This window comes from Felis catus, chromosome B4 (genome assembly GCF_018350175.1).
Source record: "Felis catus isolate Fca126 chromosome B4, F.catus_Fca126_mat1.0, whole genome shotgun sequence".
NCBI classification, from domain to species: domain Eukaryota; kingdom Metazoa; phylum Chordata; class Mammalia; order Carnivora; family Felidae; genus Felis; species Felis catus.
This window is the reverse complement of record NC_058374.1, coordinates 7568086-7585165: the sequence shown is the minus strand read 5'-3', so window position 1 is coordinate 7585165 and position 17080 is coordinate 7568086. Positions and strand designations below refer to the sequence as shown.

The 17080-nt window shown below is 45.7% G+C and overlaps 1 protein-coding gene across 3 annotated transcripts in view; it reads right to left on the bottom strand.

Annotated features, from left to right (window-relative positions):
- Window positions 1-17080, bottom strand: part of TAF3 (TATA-box binding protein associated factor 3) — a 180272-nt gene that overhangs the window by 34620 nt on the left and 128572 nt on the right. For all 3 annotated transcript variants that reach the window (XM_011283569.4, XM_011283570.4, XM_011283571.4), the window contains exons 3-4: window positions 12084-13909; window positions 1512-1594 (exon numbers count right to left, since the gene is read on the bottom strand). In XM_011283569.4, the coding sequence (XP_011281871.2) occupies window positions 1512-1594; window positions 12084-13909 (1909 nt within the window). The remainder of the gene's footprint in view (window positions 1-1511; window positions 1595-12083; window positions 13910-17080) is intronic.

The window sequence follows — 17080 nt, the reverse complement described above, 5'->3', positions numbered from 1 at the left end:
TTAAGTCATGGTGAGTTACTGAGAAAATAGTAATAAACGTGAACTAGTAAGAGAAGAGTATTTGTTGAATGATAAACAAGAATATCTTGCCCGTAGAGGAATGAGCCCAAATACAGAATTTTCACAACGATGGCATCAGTAGCTACTTTGGTTGGGCCTCCTTGCTCATCAATCAGCCTTCTGTCCTCCACTGGTTGAGGGAGGAGGGCATTATTCAAAGTTTTGTAGGTAAAATAGAGAGCATGGGGTATAAGAGTATCTGGTTTAAAAAAAGGACTGAATCTACAGTATTTTTGTGATACTGTCTAAACTCGTCAGTAACACTACCACCCACTGTCTAGGTTCCTACTGATGAAACCAGAAAGGGTGGAAATTATGCGGATAATTTAGGTAAGAAAAGGATGAACTATTTTCTTCCTTCAATCTTCAAAAGAACACACACTTTCCTAGAAGATCACATTTGCCTCTGTACTTCCGTGCATAATAATGATATTGGACTTTTTCAGTGAATTACATTTGGAATCAGCAGACGCAGCAGCATAAAACACACACAAACTTTTAAGAAAGAATGAACCACTGAGAACGCAAAGCATATTTTCTGTTGCCTACTCTACCTACTATATAAGTTCATGGCTCCTACTCTCATTGTTACGGCTAAAATCTGAATGACAATTAAATGCCCTGTAAGCCTATTTTCTACACAATATTTGATTGTTTGCAATTTAAACTAATCCATTTTCAGGCTTACTGGTAAAAAAAAATAAGGTTGTAAACTAGTACTTATAGCTGACGGAATTCATTTAAACGATATACAGAATGATTTTTAGAAAAAGAATAGTTTTTACCATAATTTACAAAAACAGACCGATGTTTTATCACCTTATTAAAATCACGTAAGAGTGTTGTAGACCTTAATTCATATCTTAAAAATGAATTAAAAAAAAAAACAGCCAACTAAATTTACTTTAAAGAAGGGTGAGCTGATAGGATGATTCTGTGAAAATTAAGACCAACAGTGATCATGGGGTTTACATTTCCAGTTCTCTCTTAAACAAACAAAGAAACAAACAAGCAGATAGTTAAGACTTCACCAAGCCTTTGGGTGGCAGTATCTTTGTTTTTAGGTACAGAATAAAACCATGAGAATCTCCGTTCTTTGTCACGGTGATTAAGAATGACTCGAGAAGAGGGATACACAGTGAGTGCATCCAGTGTATCGTTTTTCCCTTTTCAGATAACCAGGACCTTCAGAATTACGCAGACCCCACGTCATGTCTTCCGAAAAGGGAAAAAGAACAAGAAGGGATCCTGGATGTCAAAGAAAGCAATAAGCATTTACTCTGAGGAAGAAACCAATACAACTTGAGAAATGAAGAATTCTCAAAATAAAGCTTGACCCTCCACGTTCACACCTGGAAAAGGTGAGAGTTCTAAGCCCACCAGGAAGGAGCAGAGACGGGCAAGTTCGATTCCCTTCGCTCTAACGGACAACGGACAACGCGTATACTTACATCTTGTCTTGGCCAGCGCCAACTCTCAGCGTCAGCCGGGGGATGACCGGACTGGGGGCGGGAAGCACCGGTTCCACTTTTATCTGTTGGAGTTATTACAGGGGAGTTAAATGCATTTTCAGCGAAAGACCTCCCACCTCTTCTCCTCCTGCCTCATTTCCATAAACCTCCTAGGCCAGTTTAAGCCTCAAATGTGGCTACCATGCCAGATGCAAGGATACTCTGGGCGAATTTTGCTTTTGCTTCTCAACAACTGAAGGCTCTCTGGCATCATGAGAAATTCCCCAAACTTGACTCACTTTACCTAAGCGTGGGAGTTCTTTCTTTCTTCCTGGTCATGCTTAATATCTTGCATTTTATTGTTAGAGTTTTTAGACATTTGGCAAACACTTACATCATTGCCGGACTTCATGTAAATAGAAAAAAAATGCATTGATATCTCCACAATAGGATAAAACGCATCTATTTATGGAACTTGAAAAACAAGAATCTCATCTTAAGTCTGCGTTATCATATAAGAAAACGGAAACACCAAGTGTACTTGCTCGTTTTTTTTTGTTTTTTTTTTTTTTGGCTGGTGGCCAACAGATCCGAAATACTGTAAAAGAAGAAACATACACTAGGATTTGTAGTGAAGGCAAGGACCGATGGCTAAGTTGAAGATCTTCACAAATACTGGAGCTAAGAGAAAGGGGATCAAGTCTGATTAGACGGGGGTTCCTCACGATTGGTGGTCTCAAGGGGCCATGGTAGAGTATTTTGAATGAGCAGGCTGAACAGAAGCCCCGTCGTTCAAGTTACCATCTATATTTTGAGTTTTTCAACAAGCGTTTTGTTGGCATTTTTGGTTGGGACAGTTCTTTGGGGAACGAAAGTGTCCAGGAACTGCCAGATGTTTGACATCCCTGGTCGTGGGGTACGGAAGGATGCAACACTACACTGCAAACCACTGAAGGGGAATGAATATATAACATAATGCTCGATATATATCTCGTTAATCTGTTGCACATCGATCAAAGTTACTATGTTGTAATGTGTTTTTACCTATCCCCCCTTTTTTTTAAATCCATCATCACATCAAGATCCGTGATTTCAGCCATTCTCTCTCTCTTTTTAAATAATGATTTATTTTGAGAGAGAGAGAGAGGTCACACGTGGAGGGGAGGGGCAGAGAGAGAGAGAGGAGAGAGAGAATCCCAAGCAGGCTCTGTGCTGTCAATGCAGAGCCCGACGTGGGACTCAGTCTCAAACTGTGAGACCATGACCTGAACTGAAATCCAGAGTTGGATGCTTCACCGACTGAGCCCCTCTCGACCACTGTCTTGAACAGTGTGCGGGATGTGGGAGGCATTCCAAGACTAAGTTAACAAGTGCAAGCACTCTGAACTCCCTGCCCCTTGGGTACTTCACCATTTGCCCAGGATCAATCTAAAATCATCCTCAAGGGCACGGAGTAATTTCACAGAAAAATGTAAAGATCATGTAAACTTGTACCATCAGAAACTGCAATTCCATCTGTGCCTTTAATGCTATCTGTGTGTCTGGACGACCAGCTAAGTTAGGTCAAGGGCAGAGACCGTGTCTGTTGTGTTTATCGCTACTTCATAGTGCCCATCACAGGCACTGGCATATAAGTGCACAGGAGATACATTGAAAGAATTTATCTGAAGCAATGACGTCACACCCTTACCTCTTCCGAGCCGAGACCTATCCCGTGATTTCCTTTCCTCCTCTGCCCCTCAAACTCCATAGGAAAACCCACTGAGGCCACCAGGCAGGACTTCTTGAGCCCATAACCTACCAACTTCTCTGCACCCACAACCGCACTCGTCCGTGTCCTCCAGTCTTTTAAGGACACTTCCTTCTCACCTAGGCATCCTCAACTCTGCAGTTCCGTTATTTCCTTCTAGCTTTTAAGTGTGCTCCCCGCGATCTTAAAAATCCTGCCTGCCCTTCAGCATCTCGCTGACAAGCTCGCCTATTTTCCAGCCTCACTTTGTTGTCTCTGCCTTCACTTACTCATTCCTCGACCCACTCCAATCCGCTTTCTGTCCCAGCCAGGTCACTAAAGCCACGCTCCCCAGACACCAATCATTTCCTGATGTCCTGGTATGTTCTCCACTGTGGGTCTTACCACACCTCTTCCTTCTCCTCTACGATGTCCTGACCTTACTTGGCCCCCTCGCCACTCCTCACTTTCTTCACTGAGCTCGTCCACGCCCATGGTTTCGATCGTAGGTTTCACATACATCATGCCTTCAAAACCTCCCTCTCTAGACTAGTGCCACTGGCACCTATGACCGAAACAGAATATTACCCGAGCATTTTCAACTAAATATCCTGTATATCTCATCTCACCACCCGGAAACTTAAACTTACCAACTTCCCTATACAAACCTGCGCCTCCAAATGGTCTCACTTTTGGCAAATGTCTCCTCCATTTGCCAGTGCTTTGGCCGGTATGTCCAATGGTTTTCCTTGAGGCCTTAGGGGACCAAGGGTCACTGGGGTGTGGTCAAAGCAAGACCCGTGGGTAACTAGCTAGGGTTTGCATCCACTCCCCCCTCGCCCCCCCCACTCCTTCGTAACAAAGAGTTCCTTATGTAACCAAATCTGAAAAACACTAGTTTGGTGTATTTTGTAAACTATTACGATTTCTCTATTTTCCTTACCTTTCTGTAGTATCTGTGGAAGAACAGACAAATATATCCAAACCGAACATTTTAAACCACTTACTATTTGCCAGGCATTGTGGATGGATATTTTTCAGATGTTCCCATACGGGTTTTTTAACCAACACGTAGGGTAGGCATTACCGTTTCTGGTTTACAGGGAAACTGGATCATATAGGAAGCAACCATTTTTCCTTTTCCTTTTTCTCTTCTAAGGTCACACAAACAGCAAAAGTGGGATTGGATTCAGTTTTGTTTCAGAGAATGGAAAACTGCATAAAGTTGCTCTATTTCTTCAAGCCTTCAGGGCCATATGGTCACAAGTGATGAGTAAGATTCCACATTCCTTTGACCCACAACGCTGTTAATCACGTACTTAATCTTTTCTTAAGCTTGATTTAAACATAAAGCTGCTCTACCTTGAAAAAAAATCTTTATTATTATTATGCTTCTTCACACTGTAATTTGGTGGATTCCGGATACCACGCTACACAATAATTATAACTCACACTTGCATAGCACGAAGTGTGTTCCATATTCGGGATCCGATTGGCTCTTCAAACTCTGCACGGTGGGTGTGGAAGGTATTGTCACCCTCGAGCACGGGGGACTAGAAGGATTAAGTGGTTTGCCCAGAGTTTACAAAGTTAGGAAATACACTACCTACAGGTAGGCCTCCTGACACAGGTAGGCCCTCCCATGCTGCCCTTTGACTCTCTGCCTCCCATCTGGAGTCCTTTTTGCTGGGAATGCTGATGTCTTACATGGAGGCAGCTACTCACTTTCTCTGTAAATGTCTTTTATGATGAATGACATATATTTGTGAGATGGCTAGCGTTGGTTGTAAAATATTTTTTCTCTACAGAAGGCTAACTAGTTTACATGGAAATTGTGGTTGCCGTTGGCCTCGACTCCATTCCACTCAACTGGCTGGGTTTTTGATGCTGGCTTAAGTAATTCGTCAGAGTAAAAGAATCAAGACATGGTTTGTTTATGACCTACTGTTTTAAAAAGTTAAATGGCACAACATGCAAAAACAAAATGAGCAAACAGAAACAGATATATTTTGTGAGTTCAATTAAAAGCGGTATATACGTGCTCCAAAGACAAGAGATAGTTCGTAAACTTGTGGAATTAATGAATGATTCAGAACACGTTACCTTAGTTCCAAATTTTACCTGTAACTGATGATGTGGTGAGCACATCATCCAGGGACACCTTTGGGAGTTAAAGCGGGGCTGTTATTTGCTCCCCAAAAAGTGTGTAAACTGGTACTGTCTCGGGCAAACCAGGACACCTAGTAATCCTATACCCTACGAATACTTAAAACCTTAATTTCATTCTTACTCTTTTTTTTTTTTTCAACGTTTATTTATTATTGGGACAGAGAGAGACAGAGCATGAGCAGGGGAGGGGCAGAGAGAGAGGGAGACACAGAATCGGAAACAGGCTCCAGGCTCTGAGCCATCAGCCCAGAGCCCGACATGGGGCTCGAACTCGCGGACCGCGAGATCGTGACCTGGCTGAAGTCGGACGCTTAACCGACTGCGCCACCCAGGCGCCCCAATTTCATTCTTATTCTTAAAGAAGCTGAACTTCAACATTTAACTTAAAGATAACATTCAAGCAAGTACAGAAAAAGATTAATGAGGATGCTAATAATACATGGGGAGATACGATGCATACAGGAAATACAATTTCTACATTAAAATGTCATGCCAGACTTCGGTTTACATTAACTTTACCCAAGAAGCTCACCAAAATAAAAACAAAGACACCTCCTGCGTTCACAAAGTAATTTCTCACGTGGGCTTTCCCAGAAATCAATCAACTCAATGCCAATTATCTCGATTCCTTAAACCGCACGCCTCATGCCATCTTCCAGGGGCGCCAAGCCAAAACCTGGGGACGACGTGAGCGTCTAAGGGTTAAAATAAAAGCAGTGCACTTGAGAGTGAGCGGAGAATTGGGGCGCGCAGAGCATTTACAGTGGATTACTAAGCTTCCCAATCCACCAAAGAGCAAAGTCCAGTAATAGAAGACTCCTTTGTAGCTAACTAAAAATACATTGTCAGTGGATTTGTCCAGTTTTATGTATAAGCAATACTGCTTTCACCTGAACTAATACTAGTAGTCATATAAGCCCCTTATTGCCATGTGCTGCATTTTTTTTGCTAATCTTCAAGGATTTAGCTTCTTTGCCACATACCTCGGGGCACCAACTGATAAAGCTCTAACTCTCCATTTTTCCAGGACACCAGCAGTGCGGCCTTGCAAAAAATGAAAATCGCTCAAGAGATTTAAAGGGGAAATTTATTTTTAAAATCCTGACTTGAAGCAAAGAGGTGGATTTTTAAAAAGCTTATCTATAAAGAATCAGTTTAAATTTAAATTCTATCTTGGAACTCTTTCATGCATTCCAGCTTTAAAGTTTATCTTCTGACAGGGACTTTCTGCAAAGGTAATGGGCAGCTTTGTCAATATAATCTGGCCAAGTTTTTATTTTCTATTTTTTCAACGTTAAACTTCTTTCATTAAAAAAAAAAAAATGTATGTGTGCTAGATAGGGTAGCAGCAAGTTCAGTAAATGCTACATCAGATCCCCATCTATGCTAATGTGTCAGAAAAATATCCAGAAACAGCACTGACGAAGAGCCAGTGTTGATCATCTAATATTCTGGATGCAGAATTAGGGTGGCTGGTAAGCCCTTTGTGGTCTTTCTTACCAACTGAGGTCTTTACATTAATTCAACTTAGAAACGAATTCTAAATACCGATAAACTGTTTAAGATATGAAAAAGACAGCCAGAAGAAGTTCTATGGTGTGGTTAGGCATGACAAGTGGAATCCAGTAAGGACAACTGAAACGGAACGCAGGCTCTCATTAAGCGCTCACGTTCATTCACACAAAGACTTGGAGATAGGTGGCCTCCGGTGAGCGTCTATAAATTCAAACACACTCGTGCAAACGTTAAGCTGCTGGCTTCCTCTTGGAACAGACAGAGACAAGGAACAGGAAGGGAATATTTCCCCCTTTTCGCTGGATTATTCTTTTTACTGTAAACCCTTCATTTCACTAGTTAATCATGGGTGCTGATGAGAAAAGACTGGAAAGGAGTCCGTCACTCTCAACAGAAGGGAAAACACTGAGAGCCTTTTGTTAAAGGCCAAACCAGTAAGACTGTCTGTCATCCTCCACATAATAAACTATTTTCATTCAATAAAAGATTATTTGAGGGCAAATGCAAAGGGATTTGGGGACAGGTGAAAGAAACATGAAACATTTTAATTGTGCCTATTCCTGAAGTCATTAAAGCACAGAGGACCCCCACTGCTGGTGCTCTAAAATATGGTGGTCGAACAGGAGCTCCCTAAGGTCTCTTCAGGGACTAAACTTTTCCAAGATCACACAGTTCACCTTACTCCCGAGCGTGAAGCCCTGTCTGTCCCTCTCATCAGCTCCGTGGGGGTGACCGGCTGAGAAGGCCATTTTGGGTAACAAGCACACGGGCTTTGCTCAGACAGAGCTGGGCCAACTCCCAGCTCTTCAAGCCACCAGCTACAGCAAGCTACTCAACCTTCCTGGGCAGTTGCCTCCACTCAAAGCAGGAGCAACACCACCAAACCCTCCGGGCTGTTGGCAGCCAAATTCTGGCCAGGTCTAGCGCTCGTGTGCGCTCGATAAACAGCAGTTACTCTTATCATTTACTATCTGAGTTAGTTCATCCAGTAGCTGATGTTTGCCCAAAACAGCATTCATTGATCAGGAGCATAAAAACTGGGGGAATCCTTTATGGAATTTATGAGCTTTTTGCTGCAAGCAGATCTCCATCGTCTGTTGGGCCCATCAGCAACATTATTGGTTAGTTGTAAGGAAACTCTGGAGAGTCATCTTAAATGACACCAACTGGTCTTCACTTAGAGTTTTCTATGAGAGGGCAGAAAAGAAGGCCTTTACAAGCCAAAAGTGTCTTGGAGAAGGTTTGAGATTATTGTTTGTAAGCAGAGGTAACCCATACCTTATGCTGTATCTTGCGGTCTCTTCCGGGTACTGAATAGACAGACAGAGGGAAGGGAGCAGAGGGCCCGAGGGGTTTGAAGAGGCTGGTGCAAAGTAGGAACTTGTGGAGCTAGAATTGAGAGCCACGTCCGTATGCCTGCCAAAGCCCACGATCTTAGCGGGCCAGCACTGCGGGTTGTGACATCATCATCTTTTGGAGGAAACTCTCCCAGGCCTTCTCAGATCATACTCGAGAGCATAAAAACAGTATTGCCAAATCTGACGGATGGATTTTGGCTCCTGTCTTGTATCGGGTTTTATGTATGACTGTCCACTTCCACTAACAAATAATGAGACATCTTCTTATTTTTTTTCACAGCAATCCTCCTTCCAAAAACCACTTAAGATCCCAAGAGCAAATTTTAATTAAAGTAGTCCCGGAACATTCATCTAAACTTCAAAAACCCACAGTAACTAAATGAAGTCATGTAGTGCATTCACCGACAGACGGAAATGGACACTGTGACTGCTCTGAAATGTACTGTTACCTTCCTCACCGCTAAAGCTACCAGGGGGATGTTTGTGACTAGGCAGCATAATTGCTCTTAATACATTTTCCATAAACAATTAGTTTGGTTCTCTTTTAAAGAGGTGAAAGATCAGACCCGTAACCCTGACTAGCGCGTACTATTGCACGTAACGGGGAACAAAGACTGTGCCTAAGCCACTCAATTTTGGATCACTGCCTCTTCTGGAAAGATGGTCTTTCCTCCTGATGACGCACCACTAAGCCGGGGGCCTTGCACACATTATTTCAATTAATCCGCTTTTCATTTCACGTAGGAAAGTACCGTGGCTAAGAACATCAGTTGTAGCATCTCACAGCCTGGGTTGAAATCGCAGCTTCTGCTTACGTACTTACGAGCTGTGTGATCGTGGGCAACCTGATTAGTCTCCCTAGGCCTCAGTTTCTCATCTTAAAGTGATAACAATTATGGTCTCTGCCTTACAGAGTCGTGGTAAGAAATTAAACTTACGTGTAGTGTCTACATGGTGTTTAGCCTACAGTAGTTCCTCAGTAAATATTAACTACTACTGTTTTGCTGCTTTTCAACAAGCGTGAGTTACCATAAGCCCACTTTAAATAAAGATGGAGTACCTGAGGAGGAAAGAAACTAAAAAACATGCTCGGGATCTTCACTCAGACTTGCTGGATTCCAAGCCCAAGGCTCCTTCAACCTACCACGCAGATCTCCGTTCAATTAACGGTATCTTCATCGGTTCTTGTATTGATAAATGTGGGTGTGGTTGGTAAAAAGGTTTACAGGGAGGTAAAATAAATACGGGGAGATGTTTTTATCAAAAGAATGCCCTTGTTGGCTGATCTGGGTCAAGGTCTGTGAGGGTGGCTCCTGGGAGATGGTCAGGGTGAGGACAAAGAAGGACACTGTGGTCCTCATTCCTGTGACCAGACATCTTCTTGGGGAGACTGAGATGTGCCTTATTTTGGTCTGTGGATATGTAAGAGAATTCTGAAAGCCTGTGTAACCCAATTTCAGGTATACTTTCATTCACTCCTATGGCTTGACGCTCGGGGAGGATCAAGTGGGGCTGAAAAAGCAGAAGTCAAGGTCTACGTTAATGTCTCAATTTCCCCACCCTGTCAGTGGCATCTGCCCGGGCTGCGCGAGCTTTTATCCCTTCCTATCTGCACGAAGAGCTGAACTTTAAAAGGTGCCGAGGAAGAAGTAATTTTCCAACACCGTAAGCGGAGCTGACTCGGCCTGTCATACGGGAGTTAGCCGGTCCGGTCCAAAGCGGGAGCAAGCTCCAGGTTTCTACCTTTTACGGGCGGATTCGTGAAGAAATAATAACGCCTGCCTTCACCATCAGCGTCCTCTCCCTTTCCTGGGCACTTACTTATGTGCCACATACGGTACTAAGCACCTCTCAGATGTAATCTCCTTTAATCCTGGAAAGTAACTTGCCCGGCGTCTTATAGCTAAAAGAAGCCAGGATTTGAACTCAGGTTTAACTCCAGAGACAGCTCTATTTATTCTTTTTAAAGACCTCATAAGACAGCCAACTGCTATACATTTTTATCTTCTGTCATTTATTTGAGCCGTAACCTATCCAAAGCGTTACAAGGGCTCGTATTCTCCTGTCAGGTGAAATCTAGCAGGGAGTCCGAGGGACTTTTCTTTCCCAAGGTCAGCTAGAAGCTGAGGAAAGGCAAGGACTGCCGCTACAAATCGAATCCGACGGGCTTCACTCAAATTCACAGCGGTCGCTGAAACAAACAACTCCACTGACTTTCCAGAGTTAAGGCGGGACTGAAAGGAACGGAACCCTCTGTGCCCCGCTGAGGGCTCGCTCTGAGCTGCCCCCGGGTGGCCGAGTGACCGCCTTCTGCCGGGCGACAGGGCCCCAGCAGCAAACGTTTCGAAACCGTGAAGAGGATCTTGGTGCAGATGACCTGGCTTTTGCTGGTTGTGTGACCTTGATCTTGGACAAGCCAGTCTCCTCAGACCCAGTTTCTCGCCCACAGAGGGTGACGGCAATATACCTGCCGGACCTCAGCCACAGGTGTGTCAGGAGGAGACAACCCGCTTCGCGGCAGTTCCAGGAGCTGCACACGAATCACATAATGACAAGATGACTGTTACAACGGGAACGGGGGCTGGAGCTCTGTGTCTGGTTGACTCGCTGGTGTTCAGTTAGGAGTATCGGAATTTCCGTTCTATTTCTTTACGTTTTAAGCATAGCCAGGGGGTACAGAAAAAGAACAAAGGCAGGCAGAAAAATGTGAGAGCTGCCATTACAGCCTGTCGGCTGAACTAATTTTTCTAGGTAAGTTTGAGATTTTAAAAAATTGCAGAAATACTGGTAGGTAATAGATCTGCCGGACATCGAATATATCTTATCTTATTATTGGAAAAAAATGACTGGGTATAATTTTCTGGCCAGCCTCCGAGAGGACCGTTTCTAGAAGGCAAGGGAAGGATCTCTGGGAATCTATGGGGATGCCACCACGAACCCCGAGACGCTTTTTAAGAAAGTTTAAAAGACACCCTCCAACCATCCAGTCAAGCACTGTCATCCAGGAACCGTGAGCTGAGGAACCAGACCGTAGAGAGCAGAGGTCACATTCTGGGCCCAAAGGCTTGAGGTCCCAGTTTCTACAAAACCGCGGGATACGTATCGGCCTCTAGGGCTGTCCTCTACGGAAGCCTGACTTACTCACATCGTAAACTATCTGGGATTATTTTCTGCCCACCAACCAGGCTGCCTGATCAGCCCAGGTACTCAGAAACATGTCCTAATCTTATTAAAGCAGAAAAGAGAAGGATAAGAGATGCGGCAGAAAGCAGCGAAAGGTCCTAACCTTAAACACTTGCAACCACGGCCCACGGAAAGGAAACAGGAATCCTTACCGAGGGGCTCCACGGGCCTGGCTGTCCCCTTAAAATAGTGCCACAGGGTGCGTGCTCTTAGAAAGATGGAGGCTGTCTTTTTTGGGGGGCGGGGTAGCGAATATTCGGGCACAAAATAGTGTGCAGTACACCTGATGATTACAGAAATACTATTTACAGATTTTTTTTTTTTTAACTGGCAGGGATTCGTTACCATGCTTAATGAACAGAGGGGTTATAGCCTGCGATTATAGGTTCCTCCTAGGCTATGAACTTGTTAACATGTTTCAGCATGGAGGGGGCTTGATTACAAGTTTGTGGGTCTTAGAATTAAAATTCAGTTCAATTCCATAACCACGTATGCATCTCCTCCCGGCTAACTTACGGGCCATCTGCCTCTGAGACGCAGCTCTAACTGCTGGCTTTTTTACCTGAGTTTTGCCACAGGACGGTGCTCAGACAGAGCCAGAAATGGAAAAGTGCTTACTTTTTCATGCTTGTGTTTCTCCTTCTCTTTTTCTCTCTTCTCTCTCTCCCGCTTCTCTCTCTCCCTTTCCTTCTCTTTCTTCTCCTTCTCCTTCTCTTTCTCTTTCTTTTTCTTCTTCTCCTTTTTGTCCTTTTTCCTCTCTTTCTCCTTAGGCTTCTCTTTTTCCTCCAGCAGTTTCTCAGGAAGCATCGAGGACAAGGCGGGCAGCCCGGCCGGGACCCTGGCGGCCGCCGCGGGGCTGAACACGGGCAGGGCCGCGTCCTTCGGGGGCACCACGAGGGGGGCCGCAGGTGCCCTCAGCCTCTCCTCCCGCCCCTTGTCTTTAACCTTTTCCCGGTCTCTCTTATCTTTGTCCCTCCTGCCTTTGTCTCTATCTTTCTTCTTATCTTTGTGCTTCTCTCGCTCCTTCCTTACCATCCCATCTTTCAATCTCACTTTTGCATCGACTTCCTCAAATTCCTTTATTTTAAACTTATAGGGATCCGGCTCTTCATCTTTAAGAAATTCCTTCCACGGGTACCTGGCTTCCTTGCTACTCTCCTTCTCCTTCTCTTTCTCTTTCGCTTTATCCTTCTCTTTACTTTTTTCCTTGCTTTTGTCTCTTTCCCTCTCCTTATCTCTCTGCTTCTCTTTCTTTTTCATTTTGGTCTTCAGTTCCTTTTTCAACTTCCTCTTGACCTCCACAGAGGAGGGCAGTTTGGCTTTCTCCTCGTACACCTTGTGCAGAGGTTCCGGGGTGGGAGGGGAGACCGAAGGAGAGGAGATGTAGGGGAAGCCGGGAGGCAGATTTGCAGGTGCTCCCAGTTTTGCTTTCCGCACCACCTCATCGATCGACGCATCCATGGTCCACGAGTTGTCGGAACTGGAGGCCCCACCCGAGAGGGGCAGAGGGGTGGATCCTGCCTTAGGGACACTGTTGGAGGAGGTGGAAGCTTTTGGAGTAGTACATTCCGCACCTGAAATTCTCTTAGGGCTGGTAAAAATGTCTCCTTCGGATTCGGATCCCGAAGAAAACTCGAAAGGGTCTGGCTCTCGCTCGGCGCAAGCCCGTGCAATCACGGCATTGATCGAGTCGTCGATCGTTCGGTCCGTCACGACCGCCTTCTTCGGCTGATTCTCACTGTTGAGTTTGCCAGCATCCGGGGGCGTCTGTATCTGTTTTACCTGAAGGGTTTCTTTACTAAGTTTTTCACTTATCGTAGCGGAAGGAGTCCTGTTTGGTGTTTCGGGTCTGACAGGTGCTTGGGGAATATGAGTCATAACCTTGGGACTCTTGGGGCTTTTGGGGCTCTTAGAGCGTCCAGGAGACTTCTTCTCTTTGGATACGGTTTTTGGTGACCGAATAGGACTTCCGACCATTGCTGGTGACTGCGCAGTTTTAGGTGACTTAGTCTTCTGTCCCGGAGAACTGGTTTTAGTCTTTGCTTTAGGTGTAAACGATTTGGCTTCTAATGGTTTTGTGATTGGCATTTGTGATTTTGCGACTGGAGCCAACATCGGAGGCTCTGGTGACGGGGGGACTAGGTCTGTATTGTCCTGCACGTGGACCGGAGAGAGCATTGGTGGGATCTTTTGGGTATTTATTGAGCTGAGGGGTTCTCGGGCTTCCAGTAATACGACATCCAGGGTGTCCCCTTTAGTGCTTAACAGCCGCGGTCGCTTGATGGCAGGCATTTCCTCAGCTTCGGGACTATCCAACGGTCTCTTACCCAAGAAATTCTCATCATTAATAATTTCCTCCTCCTCCAATTCATCGTCTTCTTCCAGGGGAACCTGCATGGCTTCTGCTGACGTACCCCCATCCGTGGGCACCTGCTCTTCCTCCTCTGGCAAGGGAAAAGAAAAGAGGTGTTACTGGAATATTTTAAAGATCCTAGCACATGAGAACAACGCTTCAAACGTGATTTCTAGGAAAGAAAGGAGCTTATGGACGGCGTTTAGAGAGCAAAGCGGTAGATCCTCAAGGATCTTCCAGACTTGCACGCCATCATTCTTTGAAGAGTGCCGGCTGGTGACAGCAGATATACAGACTGTCGGTCTCCTGCTTCCGCAACTCTTTTCCTGGCCTCACCGAACACCGTCTTTCTCCCTCTTGTGTAAGCTCGTGCGTGTGCGCCTGCCCCCCCCGCCTCCCCCCGCAACACACATACATTATCTCTAAAGATCCAGAGATGGGTTATTGTAAGACTCCTATCCTCAGAAATGACAAAAAGGCGTACCTACTTTTAGGACTCCTATAACAAATGTTAATTCTTGGAGTTTAGAAGACGCAAGCCTCCAACCTGGATATGATTCACCCACGGTTCATGTCTTCTGCTTTGCTTGCTGATGTCAGCACTTTGAGAGAGAGTGTCGTGCAAATGGCATATATCCCGGCTTTGCCATTAGAAAGACGCCGTTTCTGCTAGCATTCCGGCACTGCGGGGCAACGGGCCTTGGGCAATCTCTTGACCCCCTCAGCCTATTTCCTGACCCTTCAAAAGGGACTAATGGCACTTGACCTGCCTACTTGACCGAGTTGCTTTAAGATCACGTTATTTCTTTCTACACGTACCAGCTGAGCATGTCATGGTTCAGCAGGGGACACAATGTATGTGCATAGCACAGGGAAAGTGACCAGCACCGGAAGACAGACGAAGAGTGACCATGGGTCAAACAAACAGATTACTGCAATGCTAAAGATCTACGGAAGACTTCACGAATCAGGCAGTGCTGTGGATTTCTGGGGACCAGGAAGGGTGAGCACAGGGGGGAGGAACAGACGACGAGGAGGCGGAGGTGGAAACGCCAGGGGGGTAATCCGCCGGGCAAGCACGGTGCAAGTGGGGAGCGGCACAAAGTGGGCCCGCTAAGGTTGCCTCCAGATCCGAGCAGCTTTGAATTCCAGAAACACTAAACCATCTTTCCTCTGCTGGCCGTTCGGACCTAGGGAAGATGTTTAGACAAGGAAGAAAAATCTCAGGGTGTATGTGAACAAATGATTCTAGCAGGACCATATACGATGGATGGGAGGGACCAGTACATTGGAGAGGGGACGAGTCAGAAGTTGCTGAAATGATGTAGGTAAGCGACGACAGGGTCCGAACAGAAGAGTGGTAACAAGGGGAAGCGATGGAGGTGGAGGACATTTTGAATACAGAATGAACGGAATCTAATAAATGATGGGGTCAAAGGGTGGACAAAGGAGTCAAACACCATTTCAAGGCTCTGAGCCCCGGTGAGTGAGCAGCGCAGCCATTAACGGAAAGAAAGAAAGAAAGAAAGAAAGAAAGAAAGAAAGAAAGAAAGAAAGAAAGAAAGAAAGAAAGAAGGAAGGAAGGAAGGAAGGAAGGAAGGAAGGAAGGAAGGAAGGAAGGAAGGAAGGAAGGAAAGAGGATTATTAGTTAGCGCAGTCCCTAGACACAGAGTCGGGTGGACAGTTAATGATGTCTAACACAAGACAAATTTGAGACATAACTACTGTTAGCAGTCCTTGAGAATGACACTATCATCCGTCCAGGTACCTGAGTCAGAAACATCATTCCAGACCACTTCTTTCCTTTGTCTCCATTTCCACACTGCGGACACAATTTCCCACTGCATTTCCTTTAATGTGCTTTCCCCGTGGCTACTGTGGTTAGTTCGTTAGTTCAGATCCCCGGCGCCTCTTGTCTGTACTTCTCACTAGTCTCTACGCCTCCGGCTCCAGTCCCGTCTTTCACATTGCCTTACTGAGGCCACAAATCCGAGTACATGACTTCCTGCATTTTTTTTTTTTAATGTTTATTTATACTTGAGACAGAGAGAGAGACAGCACATGAGCCGGGGAGGGGCAGAGAGAGAGGGAGACACAGAATCCGGGAGCAGGCTCCAGGCTCTGAGCTGTCAGCACAGAGCCCGACGCGGGGCTCGAACCCACAAACTGTGAGATCATGACTTGAGCTGAAGGATGCTCAACTGACTGAGCCACCCGGGTGCCCTCCTGCATTTCTTTTTAAAGCTTTTTTTAAAAAAGTAATCTCCATATCCAACGTGGGGTTCGAACTCACCACCCTGAGACGAAGAGTCGCCCGCTCCACCGACTGGGCCGGCCAGGCGCCCCGGATGACTTCCTGTCTTAAAGACCTTTCATCGGTCCCTACTTTGCAAAAGGAGCTCCTTGGAGCCTGGAGGGTTCTGCGGAGCCCCTTTTGAAGCACCACACAGTATGGGCTGGGTCCCCTATTCTCTATGAAATGGAACGGTTACCCATACGGTTCTGTATCTTACACGCTGAGCTGCCACAAAAGCTTTTGTGGTGAGGCTACAGCAAGGTGAAAACCAGTCTGCTAAAATGTAGAATCAACCCCATTTCCCCGGCACAACCTATATGGCGCTCCCTCATCTGACCCCGTCCTGGGCACTCTGCCAGCCCAGCCGCGTGAACTGATCTGTTGCTTGAGGACACACTGCCGTGTGTCACTTTCGCAGCTCTGTGCATGCAGCTCCCTTCGCCGGAAATGCTCTGCCCCCTGACATTTGGTGACTATCTCTTCTTCTTTTTTTCACGTCTGTTTATTTTTGAGAGGGAGAGAGAATGAGTGTAAGCGGGAGAGGAGCAGAGAGAGAGGGAGACACAGGATCCGAAGCAGGCTCCAGACTCTGAGCTGTCAGCACAGAGCCCGACGCGGGGCTCGAACTCACCAACTGCAAGATCATGACCTGAACTAAAGTCGGACGCTTAACCGACTGATCCACCCAGGTGTCCCGGTGACTATCTCTTCTCAGCCTCCTATCAAATGCTCCCTCTTCCGTGACACTTTTTCTTAGCAACTAGAAGTGACCGTCCCCCACCCCGTCCCCCACTTCGGGCTCTACTGTATTCTGGTTCTACAAGCAACAAAGAAAGTCTAGAATATTTACTATCTGGCCCTTTGCAGAAAAGTTTTCAGACTCCTGTCCTAGATTTACACTATTCAGAAGACTTGAACAGCCCCTTCCAACCCTATCTTTATCAAAATGACAAGAGAGACTTCAAA